The 18,462-nt window shown below is 42.9% G+C and overlaps 1 protein-coding gene across 1 annotated transcript in view; it reads right to left on the bottom strand.

Moving 5' to 3' along the window:
• The window catches only part of LOC126351067 (uncharacterized), a 556,744-nt gene that overhangs the window by 86,096 nt on the left and 452,186 nt on the right, over nucleotides 1-18,462 (bottom strand). The window contains exons 3-4 of the mRNA XM_050002572.1: nucleotides 13,391-13,527; nucleotides 2,432-2,632 (exon numbers count right to left, since the gene is read on the bottom strand). Of these exons, the coding sequence (XP_049858529.1) occupies nucleotides 2,432-2,632; nucleotides 13,391-13,527 (338 nt within the window). The remainder of the gene's footprint in view (nucleotides 1-2,431; nucleotides 2,633-13,390; nucleotides 13,528-18,462) is intronic.

Consider the following 18,462-nt stretch of genomic DNA (forward strand, 5'->3'; position numbering starts at 1 on the left):
GACCGTAGGATCCTACGCAGTGCCGTAGGGGACCGCACCGCCACTTCCCAGCAAATTAGGGACACTGTTGCTCCTGGGGTATCGGCGAGGACCATTCGCAACCGTCTCCATGAAGCTGGGCTACGGTCCCGCACACCGTTAGGCCGTCTTCCGCTCACGCCCCAACATCGTGCAGCCCACCTCCAGTGGTGTCGCGACAGGCGTGAATGGAGGGACGAATGGAGACGTGTCGTCTTCAGCGATGAGAGTCGCTTCTGCCTTGGTGCCAATGATGGTCGTATGCGTGTTTGGCGCCGTGCAGGTGAGCGCCACAATCAGGACTGCATACGACCGAGGCACACAGGGCCAACACCCGGCATCATGGTGTGGGGAGCGATCTCCTACACTGGCCGTACACCTCTGGTGATCGTCGAGGGGACACTGAATAGTGCACGGTACATCCAAACCGTCATCGAACCCATCGTTCTACCATTCCTAGACCGGCAAGGGAACTTGCTGTTCCAACAGGACAATGCACATCCGCATGTATCCCGTGCCACCCAACGTGCTCTAGAAGGTGTAAGTCAACTACCCTGGCCAGCAAGATCTCCGGATCTGTCCCCCATTGAGCATGTTTGGGACTGGATGAAGCGTCGTCTCACGCGGTCTGCACGTCCAGCACGAACGCTGGTCCAACTGAGGCGCCAGGTGGAAGTGGCATGGCAAGCAGTTTCACAGGACTACATCCAGCCTCTCTACGATCGTCTCCATGGGAGAATAGCAGCCTGCATTGCTGCGAAAGGTGGATATACACTGTAGTAGTGCCGACATTGTGCATGCTCTGTTGCCTGTGTCTATGTGCCTGTGGTTCTGTCAGTGTGATCATGTGATGTATCTGACCTCAGGAAAGTGTCAATAAAGTTTTCCCTTCCTGGGACAATGAATTCACTGTGTTATTATTTCAATTTCCAGGAGTGTAGTGGGATTTTTTTCACTCTGGTCACTAAAGGAGCAGTTGCTTCCATGTCTCATTCCATTGCCCACATTACCCATCGTTATTTTGGTGCTGGTTAGTGAGTTTAATTAATTACAAATACTGTACATTTATGCACATAAGGTCACAAAACGTAATCTGTTTCAAGAAACGCTCGTCGACAGTAAAACATAATACCTCTTTAACAGAGGGGTGGAAACAATTCCATGCCGGTTTTTGACATGCCGCTCCCACAATTTGCAGAAACAAGGGAAAATAAGGACACTGCGTGTTAGTTTCACTAGAGGGCTGCTCTACGGGTAAAAACACGAATTATTCTACGTTACAAGCCAGGAAATTGGCAAACGATAAAATATGTAAGAAAGTTCCAGTAGTACTACTATTGAAAACGGTTTACCCCTGAATACTCCACTTGAGAATGGTCTGCACCATGTTGACTCGTATAGCGGCATGCCACTCCTAATGCTGTTGTTGTGGTCTTCAGTCCTGAGACTGGTTTGATGCAGCTCTCCATGCTACTCTATCCTGTGCAAGCTTCTTCATCTCCCAGTACCTACTGCAACCTACATCCTTCTGAATCTGCTTAGTGTATTCATCTCTTGGTCTCCCTCTACGATTTTTACCCTCCACGCTGCCCTCGAATGCTAAATTGGTGATCGCTTGAGGCCTCAGAACATGTCCTACCAACTGATCTCTTCTTCTTGTCAAGTTGCGCCACCAACTCCTCTTCTCCCCAATCCTATTCAATACCTCCTCATTAGTTATGTGATCTACCCATCTAATCTTCAGCATTCTTCTGTAGCACCACATTTCGAAAGCTTCTATTCTCTTCTTGTCCAAACTATTTATCGTTCATGTTTCACTTCCATACATGGCTACACTCCATACAAATATTTTCAGAAATGACTTCCTCATACTTAAATCTATATTCGATGTTAACAAATTTCTCTTCTTCAGAAACGATTTCCTTGCCATTGCCAGTCTAGTAGGTAGCTCAATATTTCCAAAAACATTGAAATGTTAAGCACAGATTTTGAATGCACAAACTAATCCATAAATCTATAAAAACGAGGGGTTCTGAATGTCGAACTTCAAATTCTCACATACCGATCCACATCTCTCCAGTTTTTGCACATGCGTGATTTTACGGAAGTGGGATAGAGTCCAGTCTTGCTGGTAACCCAAACTGGTACAGATATGTAATAAAACGTCTTGTAGACAATTTAGTAACATATGTTCATTCATTTCGTGCATCGTGTAAGTCAGTAATGATTCTTTTAATGGCACACGGCGTAGCTCCAGTGGAACAACTGTTCCAAGTTGGCCTCTCCAATGTAAAGCTCCAACGGCGCTGTTATCTCGTTTGGCAACCTATTGGGCGGCACCGAGGTTTGTGGAGGCTTCAAGCTGCAGTAGATGGCGTAGCTGTGTTGACAACGATCGCTGCACGCTACCCACCTGCTCGGACAGCCTGTACAGCTGCAGGGTGAGGTTGATGGAGGGCGTCTCGCTGTAGTAGACGGTGTAGCCCCAGGCGCTGCCGCACCACTGCCCTCCCGTGGAGGGCCGGCCCGCCTCCCGGATGCTCATGTGGCCGTCCGGGCAGCCGTCGCTCGTGAACGACACGAACTTGCCCACCGTGAACGTGTCGAACGTCAGCTGGAAGCCACATAACTCTGTTTTAGCCTGTCTGCTGTGTAGCAATTGCCTATGCAGCTCTACTTCAAAGATACAATTTCGTATCTCAGTCTAAAGACATTCAGTATAATTCAGACCAGCGAGTTTTAGGGAACTAATAGCTTTACAGACAACTTGTTTTAATCGTCCATAATAACCAGAATACAAAATATGTGCTAAGTAAGAGTGCAGGTTTGTTCGTTATAATGCTCAAGTTTGTAAGGTCTCAACACTAAGGCACTGTAGATTTATGCTGCCAACGAACATTTTTTTAACATTGTAAATTAGATTTAGGTAATGCACACCATCGTACATAAAAATTAAAATACACGGTCTTACAATATTACAGGTTGCATGGTTGTGATAGCAAAATACTGTGAGATCGTCACACTGAATGAAAGCTATCTCACTGAGAACTAGTAAATTATGTTGCACAACGAACACGTTTTACATGGTAAATTAATTCTTTTGCAGTGGGCAAAATGTTGAAACACACAATACTACAGTATTACAAGATATGCTCTTGATTTTTGAGGGATAAGCAAATAAGTAATAGGAAATTCTATTGTGTTTTAATTTTACATAGCAGTATTTGTCATTGTTATGGTCCGTAAGTATGTGGATGGTTGACTGTGTCACGTGAAACTTAACATTAGCATTAACAATGGGAGGTGGGGGGAGGGGCTTTGTAGAATCACTGACTCAGTATTTATATGTTGTAATTTCTTTGATATAACAACTAGAAATCAAAGCTAATTTTTCACTATTAAATTTACGATTGAGTGATTATATAATTTGTTAATCAAAATTCATTTGTAGAATCACTGACTCAGTATTTATATGTTGTAATTTCTTTGATATAACAACTTGAAATCAAAGCTAATTTTTCACTATTAAATTTACAATTGAGTGATTATATAATTTGTTAATCAAAATTCATTTATTTGGGTTTATTCTCAATGGGCCTCAGAACCCGCTCCCCTCCCGTCAGCAGTACCAAAAAGAGATTTGAGGTTGTTGAAACTTTGCTTCCAAAGATTCAAAAAGCAACGAACTTTTGCATTGTTGTCTTGAAACATACTTATATGAGGTCGACAGTTCTTGTTTTCATTGTTTCTGGTGCTGTTGAACAAGTAACACGAATTGACAACGTTTAGTTCTATTGAAAAAGAGCGTGAAGAAGTCCTGAATGAATCATATTTAGATGAAAGTTAATTGGCTGATGATGTGGAAGAAATTGGAACTGATTCCCCGTCTGAGAATGAAGATGATGTTCAACTCAAACCACTAGATGATACTGAAACCAACTCTGATAAATTCATTGCCAAAAGTGGACGCAAATTTGTTACGGATTCATCTCGAGAATATTGTCGGTCTGTACAAAATATAGTGCGGGAAAGAACGAGGCTAACGCCGGGTTCACACACGCAACGAAAGTATTGCCACAAGTCTAGTCATTCTGAAGTGGCGCTGTGAGCTACCGTTCACAAAGGACGCCACAAATTCTCCGTAATTGCGCAGTTTGCAAAATGGCGTCACCTGTATCAGCTGATTAAACGGCTGTACATATTACTAAATAAGATGTTTTGGAAACATAATAAATGTAAAGTATTACTTAACAAAATGTTTCTCGTCTCTCTTGTCTCGACTACATGTTTTAAGAACCGGTCTGCAGCTCCAAACCAAGCAAGGCTGGGTTTATAAATGCCGTCTGTAGACGCACCACTCTTAAGTGATTTCAGTACTTTTTTACGTTCATTCATGTAAGCATATAGAATGCTTCGAATTTTTAACTTTGTTGTAGCTACATCAATTCCAGGTACATATTCACGCATACTGTTTAGTAAGTCAATTAATGCAGGATTGTAGAGCAGTCGTTAGGCATTTGTACAGGCTAGTTGATACATTCTTTGCGTGTTTCGCTTGCGTTATCTAGGCACGGACTCGTGTTTCAGTAACTGTTGTTCGACATCGATTAGAATGGACAGGGACTGCGATTGCTGTGTTCGGATGAGGGCTGACTTGGCATCCCTTCGCTCACAGCTGCAATCGGCGCTGACTTCGGTCGCGCAGCTTGAGGCTGTTGCCAATGGGCACCACTGTGGGGAGCCGGACTTGGGTATCACGGGGATGGCAACCTCGTCCCGTCTGTCCCCAGATCGGTCTGCCGCTGTGGTTGCCCCGGTTGCTGCCCGCAGTGGGGCTGAGCCCTCGCCTGTGGTTGATTGGGACGTCGTTCCAAGGCGTGGCAGGCAGCGAAAGGCGTCCCCGGAGGCTGATCAGAAAGCCTCCCCGGTGCGTCTGACAAACCGGTTTCAGGCACTGTCTCTGGCTGAGCCAGATGCAGCTGCCTGCCCTGTTTCAGAGGATCATTCTCAGCCTTCAAGGTCCGGGCAATCGCAGAGGGTGGGCTTACTGGTAGTTGGGAGCTCCAATGTTAGGCGCGTAATGGGGCCCCTTAGGGATACGGCGGCTAAGGAGGGGAAGAAATCCAGTGTGCACTCCGTGTGCATTCCGGGAGGAGTCATTCCTGATGTGGAAAGGGTCCTTCCGGATGCCATGAGGAGCGCAGGGTGCAGCCAGCTGCAGGTGATGGCACATGTCGGCACTAATGACGTGTGTCGCTTTGGATCTGAGGAAATTCTCTCTGGATTCCAGCGGCTATCTGATTTCGTGAAGGGCTGCCGGTCTTGCTTACGAGATGATGGCAGAGCTCACCATCTGCAGCATCGTTGACAGAACCGACTGCGGACCTTTGGTGCAGAGCCGGGTGGAGGGTCTGAATCAGAGGCTCTGACGGTTTTGCGACCGTATTGGCTGCAGATTCCTTGACTTGCGCCATATGGTGGTGGGGTTTCGGATTCCGCTGAATAGATCAGGAGTTCACTACACTCAGCTGGCGGCTACACGGGTAGCGGAGGCTGTGTGGCGTGGACTGGGCGGTTTTTTTAGGTTAGAAGGCCTCGGGAAAGTGTGGGATGGGCTGCAATGTCAAAGGGTGCTTGGCAATTACAGGACGTGCTTGGATCAAGGAACAGTCGGAATTATAGTTGTAAATTGTTGAAGTTGCGCTGGAAAAGTCCCTGAGCTTCAAGCGCTAATAGAAAGCACAGAAGCTGATATCGTTATAGGTACAGAAAGCTGGCTAAAGCCTGAAATAAGTTCTGCAGAAATTACGAAGTCTCAGACGGTGTTCAGGAAAGATAGATTAGGCAGAATTGGTGGTGGAGTGTTTGTGTCTGTCAGTAGTGGTTTATCTTGTAGTGAAGTCGAAGTAGATACTCCTTGCGAATTGGTGTGGGTGGAAGTTATACTTAACAGCCGAATTAAGTTAATAATTGGCTCCTTCTACCGACCCCCAGACTCCGATGATACAGTTGCGGAACAGTTCAGAGAAAGTTTGAGTCTCGTAACAAATAAATACCGCACTCATACGGTTATAGTTGGTGGGGACTTCAATCTACCCTCGGTATGTTGGCAAAAATACTTGTTCAAAACCGGTGGTAGGCAGAAAACGTCTTCCGAGATTGTCCTAAATGCTTTCTCCGAAAATTATTTCGAGCAGTTAGTCCACGAACCCACGCGAATTGTAAATGGTTGCGAAAACACACTTGACCTCTTAGCCACAAACAATCCAGAGCTGTTAGAGAGCATCATGACTGATACAGGGATTAGTGATCACAAGGTCATTGTAGCTAGGCTCAATACCATTTCTTCCAAATCCATCAGAAACAAACGCAAAATAATTTTATTTAAAAAAGCGGATAAAGTGCCACTAGAAGCCTTCCTAAAAGGCAATTTCCATTCCTTCCGAACTGACTATGCGAATGTAGACGAGATGTGGCTCAAATTCAAAGATATAGTAGCAACAGCAATTGAGATATTCATACCTCATAAATTGGTAAGAGATGGAACGGATCCCCCGTGGTACACAAAAAAGGTCCGAACGCTGTTGCAGAGGCAACGGAAAAAGCATGCGAAGTTCAGAAGAACGCGAAATCCCGAAGATGGGCTAAAATTTACAGACGCGCGAAATTTGGCACGTACTTCGATGCGAGATGCCTTTAATAGGTTCCACAACGAAACATTGTCTCGAAATTTGGTAGAAAATCCGAAGAAATTCTGGTCGTATGTAAAGTACACAAGCGGCAAGACGCAGTCAATACCTTCGGAACGCAGTTTTCCGAAATTCCTTCACCAGGGAAGACGAATGGAATATTCCAGAATTTGAAATACGAACATCTGCTAGCATGAGTCTCTTAGAAGTAGACACCTTAGGGGTTGCGAAGCAACTCAAATCGCTTGATACGGGCAAGTCTTCAGGTCCAGATTGTATACCGATTGGGTTCCTTTCAGATTACGCTGATACTATAGCTCCCTACTTAGCACTCATATACAACCGCTCGCTCACCGATAGATCTGTACCTACAGATTGGAAAATTGCGCAGGTCGCACCGGTGTTCAAGAAGGGTAGTAGGAGTAATCCATTTAACTACAGACCTATATCATTGACGTCGGTTTGCAGTAGGGTTTTGGAGCATATACTGTATTCAAACATTATTAATCACCTCGAAGGGAACGATCTATTGACACGTAACCAGCATGGCTTCAGAAAACATCGCTCTTGTGCAACGCACGAAGTAATGGCCGCTATCGACAGGGGATCTCCAGTTAATTCCGTATTTCTAGATTTCCGGAAAGCTTTTGACACCGTTCCTCACAAACGACTACTAATCAAGCTGCGGAGCTATGGGATATCGTCTCAGTTGTGCGACTGGATTCGTGATTTCCTGTCAGGAAGTTCGCAGTTCGTAGTAATAGACGGCAAATCATCGAGTAAAACTGAAGTGACATCAGGTGTTCCCCAGGGAAGCGTCCTGGGACCTCTACTGTTCCTGATCTATATAAATGACCTGGGTGACAATCTGAGCAGTTCTCTTAGACTGTTCGCAGATGATGCTGTAATTTACCGTCTAGTAAGGTCATCCGAAGACCAGTATCAGTTGCAAAGCGATTTAGAAAAGATTGCTGTATGGTGTGTCAGGTGGCAGTTGACGCTAAATAACGAAAAGTGTGAGATGATGCACATGAGTTCCAAAAGAAATCCATTGGAATTCGATTACTCGATAAATAGTACAATTCTCAAGGCTGTCAATTCAACTAAGTACCTGGGTTTTAAAATTACGAACAACTTCAGTTGGAAGGACCACATAGATAATATTGTCGGGAAGGCGAGCCAAAGGTTGCGTTTCATTGGCAGGACACTTAGAAGATACAACAAGTCCACTAAAGAGACAGCTTACACTACACTCGTTCGTCCTCTGTTAGAATATTGCTGCGCGGTGTGGGATCCTTACCAGGTGGGATTGACGGAGGACATCGAAAGGGTGCAAAAAAGGGCAGCTCGTTTTGTATTATCACGTTATAGGGGAGAGAGTGTGGCAGATATGATACACGAGTTGGGATGGAAGTCATTACAGCATAGACGTTTTTCGTCGCGGCGAGACCTTTTTACGAAATTTCAGTCACCAAGTTTCTCTTCCGAATGCGAAAATATTTTGTTGAACCCAACCTACATAGGTAGGAATGATCATCAAAATAAAATAAGAGAAATCAGAGCTCGAACAGAAAGGTTTAGGTGTTCGTTTTTCCCGCTCGCTCTTCGGGAGTGGAATAGTAGAGAGATAGTATGATTGTGGTTCGATGAATCCTCTGCAAAGCACTTAAATGTGAATTGCAGAGTAGTCATGTATATGTAGATTCGCTTTTGTGGTTCCAAAGGCATTCTCGTTCTTGATACACCTCCAGGAATCTCATAATTGTCGCTGTTGACCACTTTTTCGACATATTAATAGCAAATGCATAAACAAAAGAACTATCTGCGAACGAATACTCACTAGAAAGGTTTGAATCCAGCCGCGAGGTAGCAATCGAATGAAGTTATTCGATTGAGGAGAAGGCAAAATGGTGCAACAAAGTAGAACCAAGTTTAACTTCTTGTGGCGTGACAAAAGTTGCGCTTCTTAAATGGCGCCACGGAAAACTAGGAGTTCGCACATGCAACTACAAAGCACCTGCAGTTCGCCATTCGCAGTGGCGATACTTTTGTTGCCTGTGTGAACGCGGCTTAAGATAGCACGGAAAAACTGAGCCTCCGAAACAGGCTACAGAGCTCATCAATGTGTCGGCCCGATTTTTGGAACTGACTCAAATATAGAGGTTTGACGATAAGAATGCAAGAGAAATTTATTGTCAGACTGACAAGTTTGCCCCAGTGAGCGATGTTTTTGAAAGCTTGAATACTTAATTTCCATTGTACTTCATTCCTGGTCCACACACCACAGTGAATGAAATGTCTTTGTTCCGTGGTCACTGCCCGTTCAAGGTATTTCTAAAAGAAAAACCTGGAAAATACGGCATTCTAATTAGAATGCAGTTTGATTCTGGAACTAGATATGTGATCAACATGAGTGTGTATATACGAAAGTCTTGACACGCGCAGTATTTACATGGATCAATGAATATTGTAAAGAGACTGGTAAAACCCATTGAAAAATCATGCCGCAGTGTTACCATGGGTCAGTACTGTACTTCAGTGAAGCTTGCTGAGACTCTATGGGATGATTTTCGCCTCACGTTTGCTGGCACTCTGCAGCCGAACAGAAGACACATACCGGAAGAGCTAAAAACCACAACGGGCCGCAGTGTACACTCACCGTTCTTTCCATATACTGACCCTCAGATATAGAGGCCACCAGTAACTCGCGCATCACCTCTAGTCTATGAGAAACCAAAGCAGCTGCTGCTGATGGATTTGGCTTATCACTCGGAAGGGGTGTTTAGGGAAAACAAAAAAAGTTAACATAACGTTTTTTGTAATTCTGGGAAAGGTGCCGTGGGCACTATAGACCAGATAGCACGACTCTACAGCACGACGAGTAGAATAAGAAGATGGTCTATGTTCATCTTCTACACACAGACATAGCAGCAATAAACTCACGTTCAGTTTCCCTTCTCAACATTTCAAATAGGAAAAAAAAACTACAAATTCGGAGGAGAGATTTTCTCAGTAACACAGGTCTTGAATTAATAAGGCGTCATGTAGATAAATAGATCCAAAATTTTTACGGGCTTCAGAAGCCAATAATAATGACAATGGAAAGCACCACACAACGAAAGCTTAGCTGCACTGTGGAATCTTCATCATAAACAGTAGAGCCAGGAACATGTGGACTGTGCCACCTATGCTTCCAGGAAGCTGCATATCAAAAGATCACGTTTAACAAGTTGGGAAAATCAACTGTTGACTGCTCCCAGTGCTCCAAACATGTCTGTGGAAAACGCAGAAAGCAGAAGTGTTGTGAGAAAAATGTATTTCAGAAGGAGGCAGTAAATTCTGTTTGCTTCATGTGGAGGACTGAAATTAAATACTTGTTTTTTTGAGAGAGAACGTAATTATGAAAGTTACTGTATGAAATTATAAAAAAGAATTTTATGGTTTGTGGATTTTTTTTACTATCCAGTATACAAAACTAATGTCTAAGCAGTTCTAAATTTTCTCAGTTGTATCAGAAGTAGATAAAGTCGCATTCTGACGATTCAAATCCCCACTTCCTGTCTCTGAGCCCCCGCCCCCCCCCCCCCCCCCCTCCGAAGTGGTATTACATACAATGCTAGGGTTAAATGTGGAGATGAGCTAAACTGTAAGTGATAGTTTAGAATTGGCTGGGTATTTTCAGCTAAATGTTTGTTTACCTCAAATGCTTCTAACAGGCTTAGTTTTCTCCCTTTGTTGGCTGTACGTAGCAAACTCCTCAGCTGGTTCTAAATGATCAGTTACGGAGGACACATCGTCATATTCAAGCTTCACATGACGCAATCAACATACCCTGAAACTGCCACAATGACACACATACTGCCAGAAAAAATTAAAACACAACAGAATTTCCTATTTCTCATATACTTACCCACTAACTTCAACAATATAACTTGTAATATTTTACTACAGTGTATTTCAACTATGTACTATGTTCAATATTGCCCATTGCATTAAATTTTATTTACAGTGTAAAACACGTTTTTTGGGCTACATAAATTACTAGTGCTCAGTTCGACAGGTCTCAACCAGTGTCACGACCTCAAAAACTAAGGCATCAAACCATATATCCCGTAATACTGGAAGACTATGTATTTTAGCTATTATGTATAATATTGTCCATTACCTAAAGTTTAATTTACAGTGTAGAAAAACATTTTTGTTGCACATAATAAATGAAGAGTGATCAATTGTACAGATTCTCAGCTAATGTCAAGACCTGACAAACTTTAGCATTATAAACATTTAACATGCAATATCGTGTAGTATAATTATTCATATTGGTTAATATTATTTATTGTGTAAACCGTAATTTCAACGCTAAAAAAGAAGTTTGACGCACAACGCTCTGTGCATGTCGATTGTATTTTTGCGTATAATGTGCCTTTCAGGCACTAGCCGGTTGTTTCCTGAAGATGGTGCAGTAGCTCCAAAACTTGTTTGAAATTAAAAATGTCAGTCAGTAAACACTGTCCTGCATCACTTAGAAAGAAAGTATGGATTGCACAATTCGAGAAGGGACTGATGTCCGTACCTACAGGGCTAGGTAATCCATCCATTATTAATGCAAATGCTGTCAGTGGCACAGAAGGGATTTCAACGTGCATTAAAAAGTTTTTATCATTCGTCCAATAACATGGTACTTATGACAAGTAGCCAGGCAATAATTAAACCTATTCTTAAGTTATTAGTTCTGGACACTTGCTTCTATTCCATAGATGAAATTTTGTGCAAGTATTGGTATCCTTAGTTCCTAAGCATAGTTATACAAGTAAGGATGAAAAATAAGATAATTAAAGTTAAAATTAGTCACGTATACATACCTTGTACCCTGATTCGTTCCACATCGTAATAATTACAGATGTTCAAATTATTTGTGGAACATGTAATTAAGTAGCTAACTGATTAACTATTATCCAATTGATGGAAAGAGTTGTTAAAAGAGTCATGTGGAGTCGGTTGTAAAAGAAAGATATGTTTGTGCTAGCGCAGAGAATTGTATTTATGCGAAAACTGGTTTAATACTGTGAAAAAGTTTGCTTATTTTATGTGGAAAAATACAAAAGGCAGAAACTTATGGGAACTTCTTCGAAATGAGAAACATCAGAGAAGAACACGAAGCAAACATAGAACCACCTGTGTTTCAGATTCCATTTTTTTCCTTGTGGGCATGACTACTCCCAATTTCAGGCAAAACGAGAAATATCTGTAACGCTGATACGTTATTGGAAATGTAATCCCTTGTGGAAGAGCGTGTGAAAAGTTGTAGACGATCGTAATACCTATGTGTGTCTTATTCGTAGAGCAGTCTTCCAAACTATGCTTCAGTCGTATCCATTACGCATATTCCTTTGACAACATTGAGAATCGGCTTTCGACACTTCGTAGATACAGCCAAAACGAGTTGTGGTAGAAGTGCGTCCTACCTGGCCATCAGAAACTGCAAACGTTCAGTGGCGTTGTCATGGAAGTACATGTGCCGGAGGAAACTGTCTCGTTTTGGTTGTAACCAGTGTGCAGCTCTCTTGGAGAGACATTTTGAGTAGTTTTCGCATCTTCATTGCCTCTGCAGAGTGCGGTCGAGAATTACTGTCATGCAGAGGAAAACAAATGACAGCTGTGTTATGTGGGATGCTTGACATCAGGCGAAATCTCTGATCAGGCCCTCATAGTTAACGGAAGACACTAAAGACACTATTTCTTAGGCATTTTTACGCGATCACTGTGCACTCAGAACTGAAAAGAGCAACGTGACACAATCGACGGGCATACTAGAGACACTACCCAACACATCTGTGCAAAGCTTCATTGGATTTTCATAGTGGAACTTACTTTCCGAATATTCCTCGTGCATGCCAAGAACTGTGCCGTTATGCTGTGGTTGAATCGTTTCACTGAAACTCCACATTTTGATTATGATGATGAACTGGGTAAGACCGTTCGACACTACAGCAACTTTTCATTTAGCAAAGTACGACTCTCTTTACGTTTGTTGCTTATAGCAAATGTGTAATATTTTTATCAATTGATACCTCATTAACTGCTGGTTATAACTATCTGTTGCAGAGTATTTTTCCTTCAACGACTTGTGCTTTTATTGTCTTTCAATTCGATAATCTTGAAACATAGATTTTATATGAATAAGAAGTTTTACTGACAAGTAACGTTGACAGGTAATAAAACAGACACATTGGCATTCTGTTTTAGCTGCTAGAGTTTGCGTTTTTCCCTTGTGACTGAAAATGAATCTTTTCACTTTCACCTGTTTGTTAAGCAGATTTCCTCCACAGTCTGTTTAAAATGCAAGTAAAATACAAACACTTAAAATTCTTTAGGTTTTTTGTCAATACAAGTTTCGGAGCATTTGCTACACCGTCAAGCAGAAGTTCACCTGAGCTAAATACCCGAACTACCACCTGAACAAAGCTTCCCAGCCCCGTCATAAATAAAAAACTAATTTTAGTGACTTGTATATTTATTTAAATAAAAACTAGCAGAATCTGCTGTGTTGTAATCTCAAATTTTCGTGAGCTGTTTCACTTAATCAGTGAAGAAATCGCAAACAAAATAAATTTATTTATTCTTATATACTGACGGGAGTTCTTGTTGTGTCAGTGTGTTAGAGGAGTACTGGGGCGTCTCACCTGCACGATGTCCCCGTAGTCTCCGCCGGCGGCCGTGAAGTTGAGGTGGCAGAGGAAGGGCAGGCGGTCCTCCCGCGGCCGCCGCACTTCCAGCTCGTACGTGCGGCCGACGTCGCCGTAGTACGTCCTGTTGCACGCTGCAAAAACAAACGTAGTACTGTAAAGGCGGACCCCGTCAGCGTGGTACGTCATGTTAGGGTTGAAATAACCAGACATGGTGCTTTATTGCCCGGCAGACCTGCACAGAGTGGCAGCACCATTGTTTTTATATCAGCGAATGACGTGACCATTTAGAACAAGAAGAGAAGCAGAAGTATAGTATATCTCACCATTGCTGCTCACAATGCTTGCTTGGTAATTATCCGTAAAACTATCTTCTCTGATGCTGTCATTATGTTCCCCAGCTATTCCCGTGCCTCAGCTATTCCTGTCGATTCGCTATCAGCTGTTTCAGTATCTAACGAGAATTTTGTTTTCAGCATCCTCGTCTGTCAAAGTATTTCTCCTCCAGTAGGCGTCACGCAACTGTTTTTGCTGCGATGGATGGTTTTTCTACTCTTTTAACTGCACACATTCAAAAGTAGCTTGCCCCGTTGTACCCTGGTTAGCGTGTTGATTATGTTGTGTCGTGCTCTCTAATATCGTTAAGTCGCTCCACTGTTATGTTGTCACTCTTTACCAAGAGTGCCACGGTTCACTTCGGTACTGATGTGTGGCCTAGATTAACGACTGCTCAAATGTAGCCTTGTGCATCTACTGCACTAATAAATTGGTCTATGTGCTATCAGTCTCATTTATTATAACTCATAAAATACAGTGACATGAACCCTGGTACACAAGTATTCAATTTATTCGAAAAGTGCACGACCAATTAACACTTCCGACAGTACACTACTGGCCATTAAAATTGCTACACCAAGAAGAAATGCAGATGATAAACAGGTATTCATTGGACAAATATATTCTACTAGAACTGACATGTGATTACATTTTCACTCAATTTGGGTGCATAGATCCTGAAAAATCAGTACCCAAAACAACCACCTCTGGCCGTAATAACGGCCTTGGTACGGCTGGGCATTGGGTCAAACAGAGCTTGGATGGCGTGTACAGACACAGCTGCCCATGCAGCTTCAACACGATAACACAGATCATCAAGGGTAGTGACTGGCGTATTGTGACGAGCCAGTTGCTCGGCCACCATTGACAAGACGTTTTCAATTTGTGAGAGATCTGGAGAATGTGCTGGGCAGGGCAGCAGTCGCACATTTTCTGTATCCAGAAAGGCCCGTAGAGGCCCGTACAGGCAACATGCCGTCGTGCATTATCCTGCTGAAATGTAGGGTTTCGCAGGGATCGAATGAGGGTAGAGCCACGGCTCGTAACACATCTGAAATGTAAAGTCCACAGTTCAAACAAGAGGTGATCGAGACGTGTAACCAATGGCACCCCATACCATCACGCCGGGTGATACGCCAGTACGGCGATGACGAATACAGGCTTCCAATGTGCGTTCTCCGCGATGTCGCCAAACACGGATGCGACCATCATGATGCTCTATACAGAAACTGGATTCATCTGAAAAAATGACATTTTGCCATTCGTACACCAAGGTTCGTGAATACACCGTCGCAGGCGCTCCTGTCTGTGATGCAGCGTCAAGGGTAACCGCAGCCATGGTCTCCGAGGTGATAGTCCATGCTGCTGCAAACGCCGTAGAACTGTTCGTGCAGATGGTGGTTGTCTTGCAAACGTCCCCATCTGTTGACTCAGGGATCGAGGCGTGGCTGCACAATCCGTTACACCGGATACGATGCCTGTCATCTCGACTGATAGTGATACGATTCTGTTGGGATTCAGCACGGCGTTCCGTATGACCCTCCTGAACCCACCGATTCCAAATTGTGCTAACAGTGATTGGATCTCGACCAACGCGAGCAGCAATGTCGCGATACGATAAACCACAATGGCGATAGGCCACGTGATGTTACGCATTTCTCCTCCTTACACGAGGCATCACCGCAACGTTTCACCAGGCAACGCCGGTCAACTGCTGTTTGTGTATGAGAAATCGGTTGAAAACTTTCCTCATGTCAGCACGCTGTAGATGTCGCCACCGGCGCCATCCTTGTGTGAATGCTCTGAAAAGCTAATCATTTGCGTATCACAGCATCTTCTTCCTGTCGGTTAAATTTTGCGTCTGTAGCACGTCATCTTCGTAGTTTAGCAATATTAAGTCCAGTAGTGTAAATATTCTCCAGCACCTAAGGCTGTACCTGTGATGCAGCAGTATGGCTGTGGTGGTCCTAATAATAAGTCTGCTCACTAATATGGCATATTCCAATTTGGCTTCTCTCAATAGTCCAAGGCACTTGCTGGTAAGTTTGCAATTCGATTCGGAGTACAACTGTAACTGACTGTGCTGGCCTCAGGCCACAGGTTATGGGATCACATGATTGGCTGCTGTTGTCACAAATGCCCATTGCCCATTGGCCTTCCTGGTCACATGATATCACCGTAGTCTCGTGGTGGCTCAGTTGTTGGTGTGGCAAAGTAGTCCATTAGATATAGGCGACGTCTGTGTGCAACCGCCAAGACATTATTTGCTCCCCTTCTCGCCTGCACGGCATGCAACCGGAAAAACAGAGGTGATTGAAGGGATGTTTGCCTGGAGGTTAGAGAAGGGCTGCACCATACCTGGAGTTAATTCCGACACGGTGATGTGCCAGAGACTGTGTATTTTAAAAGCATCAGCCGTTATTTTTTTCAGCTTGTAGAGCGAGTTGCTTGACATATGACAGCTAAGGACTGTAGTTATACTCTGAGAGATTCTAGGCCAGCTCTATAGGATTTAGGACTATATCGTTTCATGGCTGTAAGTGGGGAACTATTTTCCAACAAAATGTAAGCATAAGAGTAAATAGGAGACGGGTGGTGCTCTTTCATACAAGAAATTCTGATGAATCTGTCTGTACATATTATAAAATGTTCTGTGCATTTCTTTACGATGTTCTTGGCATAAACGAGAAACAAAAAGAAACACATATAACTGCCCGCACGCACGACAATGAAAGATTTACTGGCATTACTGTTTCACAATACTCCTGGAATACATCAACATGACAACATTTATTCATAGTGTAGTGTGTAAAAACCCATGTTTCGTCTCATGCGAATATAAAGACTCGTTTACTTTGCAGCTTTTAAACCAAAATAGTTTGTATAAGCGCTGCTTTGCTAGACTCTAAGCCATGTCCTGTGTGACAAGAGCTGTAAAGATTTTGTGAATATTGCACTTCCTTGTACTGTTCATGATATATCAGGAATAGCTGTCTATTAACAGATTTATCTGTATTGTCAGTGGGAACTCGAAGTGTGCCTGTTAGTCCCCTAGCTTTTGAGCAAACACATTAATTCCACTCCACTCCAAATAGCGTACCTATTGCCGTGATTTGCACACTATCGGCTTACTTAAGTTTAGCTTGTCAACATTTGTCTTGGACATTCAGTTACCTCTTGCTTGGGGTTTATCACTTCTTTCTCTTCCTCTTAATTGTTGTGGTCTTCATTTCGAAGACTGGTTTAATTCAGTTGTCTATGCTACTTTATCCTGTGCAAGTCTCTTCATATCTGAACAACTGCTACAGCCTAAATCTTTCTGAATCTGCTTGCCTTATTCATCTCTTGGCCTCCCTCTGCTACTTTTACCCTGTATACTTCTCTGCAGTACTAAATTTCTTCACAAATATATAATATTCAAAAATTTCTAATCCTCAGAAATGGCTTTTTTACCAATGACAGCCTACATTTTACACCCTCCCTACTTCGACGACCATCAATTATTTTGCTGCCCAAATAACGGAATTCATATGCACTTCAGTAGCCTCGTTTATTAATTCCCCTAAGATTATTTGATTTAATTTGACTGCATTCCATTATCCTTGTTTTGCTTTTGTTGATGTTCATGTTATATTCTTCCTTCAAGACCCTTCCAGTCAAATGCTTTTCCAGCTTCTTTGTTCTGTAGCAATGCCATCGGCAAACCTCAAACACTTCATTCCATCTCGCTGAACTTCGATTCCTACTCCAGATTTTTCTTTGGCTTCGTTTACTGCTTGCTCGGGTACAGATTGAATATAATTGGGGGCAGGCTACAACCCTGTCTGACTTCCTTCTCAAATACTGCTTTCCTATGACGCTCCTTGATTCTTATAACTGTCGTCTGGTTTCTGTACTGAACATCGTCATTTCTGTAAGTCTACAAATCTTCTTAGGTAAACCGTAGGGTCGGTATTGCCTCGCGTATGTTCTCTGTAATCCAAACTCATCTTCCTCGAGGTTGGCTTCTACCAGTTTTTCATTGTTCTGTAATAAATTCGTATTAGTATTTCGCAGACATGACTTATTAAACTGACAGTTCGGAATTATTCAGAACTGATCGTACGTGCTTTCTTTGAAATTAAAAATATTGTGTTCTGTTTGAAGTATGAGAGTATTTCATATGTCTCTTACATCTTGCACATCAGATGGAATAGTTTTGTCATGGCTGTCCCAAGGCTATAATTAGTTTTGACGGAATGTCGTATACTCTCGGGCCATTGTTTCTACTTAGGTCTCCCTGTAACCTGTAAACTTTTTCTCGTAGTATCATATCTCCAATCTCATCTTCGTCTGCGCCATCTTCCATTCCTGTAATATTGCCTACCAGTTTATCTCTCTGGCATATATCCTCCATATGGCCCTCCGACCTTTGAGTTTTCCGTTCTTTATTTGGAACTGGTTTTCCATCTCAGCTCTTGATATTCATACAATTACTCCTCTTTTTTTTCAAAGGTCTCTTTATTTTTCCTGTAGGTGGTATCTCTCTTTCCCCCAGTGAGATATGATTCTAATTCCTTACATTTGATCTCCTGTCATTCCTGCTTAACCATTTTGCATTTCCTATCAGTCTCATATTCAGATGTTTCTACTCACCTTCGCCTGCTTCGCGCTACATTTTTATTTATTCTCCTGTGTTAGCCTAGGATTTCTACTAGGCTATGTCTTTTAACATATTTGATCATCTGTTGCAT

Source organism: Schistocerca gregaria, chromosome 1 (assembly GCF_023897955.1).
Source record: "Schistocerca gregaria isolate iqSchGreg1 chromosome 1, iqSchGreg1.2, whole genome shotgun sequence".
In the NCBI taxonomy this organism is placed as follows: Eukaryota; Metazoa; Arthropoda; class Insecta; order Orthoptera; family Acrididae; genus Schistocerca; species Schistocerca gregaria.